The sequence below is a fragment of the Cryptomeria japonica genome, chromosome 11, assembly GCF_030272615.1.
Source record: "Cryptomeria japonica chromosome 11, Sugi_1.0, whole genome shotgun sequence".
NCBI classification, from domain to species: domain Eukaryota; kingdom Viridiplantae; phylum Streptophyta; class Pinopsida; order Cupressales; family Cupressaceae; genus Cryptomeria; species Cryptomeria japonica.
In genome coordinates, this window is record NC_081415.1 from 378,723,729 (window position 1) to 378,729,548 (window position 5,820).

Genomic DNA, 5,820 nt, shown 5'->3' on the forward strand with positions numbered 1-5,820 from the left:
CTATGAATGATTTCTAGACATGCAACAAATCACAACTTTCACATAGCCTAATTAGTGGATCAATAGATAATAATTCATTGCTTCAATTTTTTAAGTGGCAAAAACTAAATTTTATCTAGATTAATTTAGTATAGTAAAATTAATCATGCATTCATGCAATCTTCATCTAGATTAATTTAGGTTGGTAAATTAATCATGCATTCATGCAAAATTCATATAAACTAATTTAGGGTGTTAAATTAATCTTGCATTCATGCAAATTTCATCTAGATTAATCTAGGGTGGTAAATTGGACAAGTTTCACATAGATTAATCTAAGAGGTCAAAGAATCACAATTTTGATGGATTAATTTAATCATGGTTATCTGAGAAACATTTGTTATAATCTTTGACATGTTTGACTATTAAAATAACACATTTGTCTTAGCATAAGATTACAATATTTTTTTGGTATATTATAGTTCTTAAGTCTCTAACATTGTTGGTAGCTTTGTGACAAATACATGTCAAAGTTTAAAGTGAAAATTACTAACGTATTTGGTGCAGGACGCGGTCAAAGGATTACATTTCAAATACTTGTTTACATTTTGTACCTTAGAGCACATTTTGATTTTTAAAGGTTAAAGAAATATTGTTTGTCATGTCTTCTCCTAGATGTTATGCATGTTTTAACCTTTAGATGGGGTACTACATTCGCTGAAACTAGACAACATGATCATCCTTTCATCACAACATTATCACTTTTGACAACAAGATTAGAATGGTTGTTTGACTTGTTTAAATTTGTCTTATCTTTTTTATTAATTTATCTTGGATCATGTTCTTATGTTGCTCACTGATGCCATTGAGTGATTTAGAGTGACCTGAATGGCTCATGGTCCTTTATATTTTTGTCTTCTATTTACAAAGTTTTTTGTAGCATTCTGGGGAAAGTATGTCTTGGGTGTCTATGTTGGCACACCCACATCGTGGTTGTTTTACATAGCTTGACCTTTAACACACTTAATGTTTTAGGGTGTTTTGACTCACTCTTTGTCTATGACATGTTTCTTTTACGCAAAGGGATTGTATTATCACCCTGACCTTCTTTTCCATGGTGCATTGCATCTATTTTGCCATATCAAATAAAGGCTCTCACCTACATTTGTGCATTTATGAAAGTAATTTTTTCTTCGCCACTAACTGTTCTTCGTCTAATTTCCTCTTTCTAACATTTGTTAACTATTCTTCATCTCAATTTTTCAGTCAGGCATGCACAAATTCAACTGAAGTTTCTAATGAACATCCTATAAAAACTAGCCAACCCATGGAAATATCTCACCTCAGTAGTAGTCCTTGGGGTAGGCCATTCCAGAATAGCCTTCACTTTCTCTGGGTTTATTTTAAGACCTTCTACTGAGACAACAAACCCCAAGTACACTTACTCCTTCTTCACAAAAGTACACTTCTTCAAATTAATCAACAATTTCTCCTCTCCCAACTTCTCAAAAACTCTATGAATATGTATCAAATGCTCCTCCAATGTCTTGATGAAAATCAAATATCATCGAGGTACACAATAAAAAACTTACCCAGAAATTATTTTAATACCTTGTTCATGATCCATGTGAATATGCTCAGTGCATTGGTTAGCCCAAAAGGCATGACTAACCACTCATACAAGCCTTATTTGGTTTTGAAGGTGGTATTCCACTCACCCCCCTCTCTAATCTAGATCTGGTGATATCCACTCTTCAGATCAATCTTTGTGAAGTTCTCCACTCCACTCAAGAAGTCCATCAGGTCATCTATCCTTGGTAGGGAAAATATGTATTTAATTGTTATCTTGTTTATGGACCTAGAGTCCGTACACATCCTCCACTCTCCATTCTTCTTTGGTGCTAGTACTGTAGGTATCGCACATGGACTTGGGTGCTCTCCGATCAATCATTTTCTCAACAGCTCTTGAACCTGTCGGTTTAACTCTTCATTTTCTGCTGGATTCATTCTATGGGCTGCCTTATTTGGCAAACTGGCTCCAGGGATCAAGTCAATGTGAAGACCGAACTTCCTCACAAGTGGTGAACCCTCAGGTACATTTTCGGACACAATATCTTGAAATTCATTCAACAAACCAGAAACCTCTACAGGCACCTCTTCACTATCTTCTTTATCCACTCTCAGAATTAACACAAAACACACAGATTCATGTTTCATGCCTTCCAAAAATTTTCTTCCATCAATAAAACATATTCTGGCATTACTACATACCTTTTCTTCCACCTCCTTCAGAGGCTTCAGCTTATGGCAAACTCCATCCTTTGTTAGGGTGTAGGTATTAGCACAACCATCATGTACAACACTACTATCAAACTTCCATAGCCTCCTTAACAACATGTGACATGCATCCATGGGTATGATGTCATAGAGTACCTCATCATGGTAACTTCCAATCTTTAATTTCACCAAGCACCGTTCATAGACCAAAACCTTGTGGTCATTCTGCAACCAAGCTATCAGATATGGTTACAAATGTCTTTCTCTTTTCATCTTCAACTTTGTAACCATCTCTTCAGACACCATATTATTAGCACTCCCATTGTCAATAATCACATTACAACACTTATCCTTACATTTACATCTGGTGCAAAATAAACTCTGCCTCTGATCTAGTTCTTTCACCTCATTCATTAGGGTTCTCTTGATAACTAGGGCATCCCCCCTTTCAACATCATTTGAAAGTTTAGACTAAGGTTCCTCATCTGCATGTGCGACTTGTGCATGGCCATCATTTCTTCTACCTATCCTCCCTTCACGTTGTGGACATTTGAAGGCTCAACGCCCTTCTTCTCCACACTGGAAACAAGTTCCTCTAAAACCACCTCTCCCAGACCCTTGTCCAAGCCTTCCTCTTCATCTTCCTCATTGTTCATCATTGTTTTGATTGCGATGGTGATAGAAATTATCACCCTGCTGATTCCGGCTGGAACTCACATCATCATTTTTCTTCTGATCTTCATTCTTCTTATTCAGCTTCTCTTCAACCTTTAAAGAAAATTGACATGCTTTTCAATACTGGCCATTCTGACCAAACTCAGCTCCTCTTGAATACTCGGACTTAACCCATTTAGATAATGGGTGACCTTCTCCTGGTTGGCCTCTACATGGCCTATTCTAATAATTATCTTGTAAAACTCTTTTGTGTACTCCTTCACAGACTTGTTAACTTGCTTCAAACCTTACAGTTTCTTCAGTAGATTCAACTCATAGTCCATAAGAATGAACTGTTTCTTCAACTTATCAACCATGTGATCCCATCTGGTGATCTTTCCCTTTCCTCATTGATTTATGTCTAGCTGGACCTCTTTCAACCAAATATTTGCATGACCCTTTAGCTTCATTTTTGCAAAATTTACCTGATCTGGGTCTTCTATCTCCTCATATTCAAAATATTCCTCCAACTCATTAATCCAATCAATTAACTCTTCTGGGTTCAGATTCCCTGAATAATTTGAAACTTCAATTTTGGGTCTCTTCCCAATCTGAGAAATGGCCCTCAATAATCGAGCCTGATCTTGATCTATTGCTTCTTTTGATTCACTTGAGGATGAATCTTCAATCTCTCCTTCATCATCACTTTATCCTCTCCTCAGATTAAACCCTCTTCTCAACTCTTCTTGCAGTCATCAATCTATCTCTAGAGGGCTCTCAAACCCTCATTTGCCAAAGCAGTTCTTCTATTAACATTTCTGGCACCAATATTTCTGCCACCATGCATCACTCTTGGAGTCATCTTGATCATGAGCCCACGAGCACACATCTTGGTATGAAATGCCTCATGTTTGGTGATCTATCCACACACTCAGGAACAACCTGCTTTGATACCACTTGATGAGGGCACAACCCAAGAAATAGAAAAACACAATAAATTGCAATAAAAGAGACACAAGAGACACAAAAAATCTATATTTTATTATTATCTAAAAACTATCTTCAATACATGCAATTATAAATAAGAGGATTAATCCTCATAGGATGCAATACAATAGTTTATAGAGTTTTTTGGAAAAACCCTTACAATCAAAAAACACAATTCCCAAAACTCACATCCCAAAAACTAACTCACGAGTTTCGTCAATGAGTCCTAAATAGAGTTTCTCCATCTTGGAGCCAAATTACAATTTAGTAAATTACCATTTGGTGAACAAATGCTAAAACATTTAATTGGAAATATGAAAATACAGCCAGATTCAAAAATTGAAACTTTTTGAAAAATTGTCCAACATCCGGCAGACATAACTTTTGATCCAAGAATAGGATTTACAAACTATTTGAAGTGTTAGAAATCTCTCTGAGTGTAGAATATTCCTAGAATCCACTCTACCAATTCCCATCATTTTCCGTCCCATTTAACACTATTTAATGCCTCAAATCTGACTTGGTAGAAAAAAATTTGGTTTTTCGGGAAATTAAAACTTTAATAACTTTCAAATCATTAATTCTTTTGACCTAATTCCTTCGTGAATGTGCTTATTTTTCCTTAATCTTCCAGTAAATTTTGGGCTCCATCCGCCTTCAAATAAAAAACCTGCTATTTTTAGTAGTTGGCTAGAAAAAGTAGCTTGTCAATTCTGAGAGTTGGAATCTCTTATTTGTCCAAAAGTGTATCCAGAACTGCAAAAACATTAAAGAAAACCAAAACAAAAAGAAAATATTTTTGGGTGATGCAGGATTATCCATACACCACTGGATTCTCTTGCATCAGAACACTAGCCATAGGAGTAGTCAAAAGAATTGAATGATTAACTTGATTATGAGGTTGTGTATAACCCAAGGCTTGAACACAACTCTTCATTAGAATAATATTAGAATCCACAATATGAGCAATACCACACAAGATGTCAACACCAAGTTTGTCACTTTGAACCATTGTTTTTAATTCTTCAATCAATGGGATGTTGGCAACAATGCAATAAACTGAGAACGAGGGGTGAATCAGTTTGCTCAAAATCTCAATGCAACTTAAACCAAAAAATCAGTTTTGATAATTAACAGTTAAAGCATGAAACAACACCACATCAATAACACACATAACACCAAAAATTTTGATGTAGAAAACCTAGTTAAGGGAAAAATCATGGTGGGAACCTACCCATAATGAGATAATACCCTGTTAGGAGTAAATGTGAATATTACAATGGGGAATGCACATGCATTCAGGCACAATGGCTAGATCTTGTCTCTCAAAATAAGAAACCCAAAAAGGCTACAACCTTTAGGGAAGGCTCACTTCCTTATAGGAAGTCTCATTGACTTACAAAAACATTTGAAGAATAATATGGATTACATGAACTATGAAAATAGCATCTTCATATGCTTGAATACAGTTTCGGTTAAGCACACCATCTGCTCTACAACACTTCTCTCCTTCACACTTTTGAAAGATCAAATCACTTGATCGCACATACAACTCAATCATATACATACATCTTACATGATTATTACATTTATTTATACAAGTCATCAACCTCTAAAATATAGGTCAGCTAAACCCTCAATACAAATTACAAGATAATATACTCACACACTACAAAAATACATGCAAACCAAAATCATGTTGGCTAAGACATAGCCTAGACCCAAAACAATACTGCAAACATGCAACACCTCCAATAATTATACCTCGATCATTCACAATACGCTACAACCACCAAGAATGTCACATAACATGAACAACATCACCGAACAAACAAAATCTTCAATAACTCACATAATAATCAATACGGACCACCAATATGCATAGAAAATGATCTAGAGATATTCACAAGCAATGTGAATTAT

At 35.5% G+C, this 5,820-nt stretch overlaps 1 protein-coding gene across 1 annotated transcript; it reads right to left on the reverse strand.

Annotated features, from left to right (window-relative positions):
- Positions 1-1,926: 1,926 nt before the first annotated feature.
- LOC131069465 (uncharacterized) lies at positions 1,927-2,915 on the reverse strand. The gene is made up of 2 exons (XM_058004892.2): positions 2,796-2,915; positions 1,927-2,481 (listed from the first exon to the last, which is right to left on the reverse strand). Exons 1-2 carry the CDS (start codon positions 2,913-2,915, stop codon positions 1,927-1,929), a joined length of 675 nt encoding a protein of 224 aa, XP_057860875.2.
- Positions 2,916-5,820: the final 2,905 nt, after the last annotated feature.

Bases quoted from the DNA above. Each gene is read 5' to 3' on its own strand.
- LOC131069465 (XM_058004892.2), bottom strand. From the start codon at position 2,915: ATGATGAACAATGAGGAAGATGAAGAGGAAGGCTTGGACAAGGGTCTG. The intron at 2,482-2,795 runs GTGAAGGGAGGA...GCTTGGTTGCAG, and splicing joins AGCCTTCAAATGTCCACAAC to AATGACCACAAGGTTTTGGT.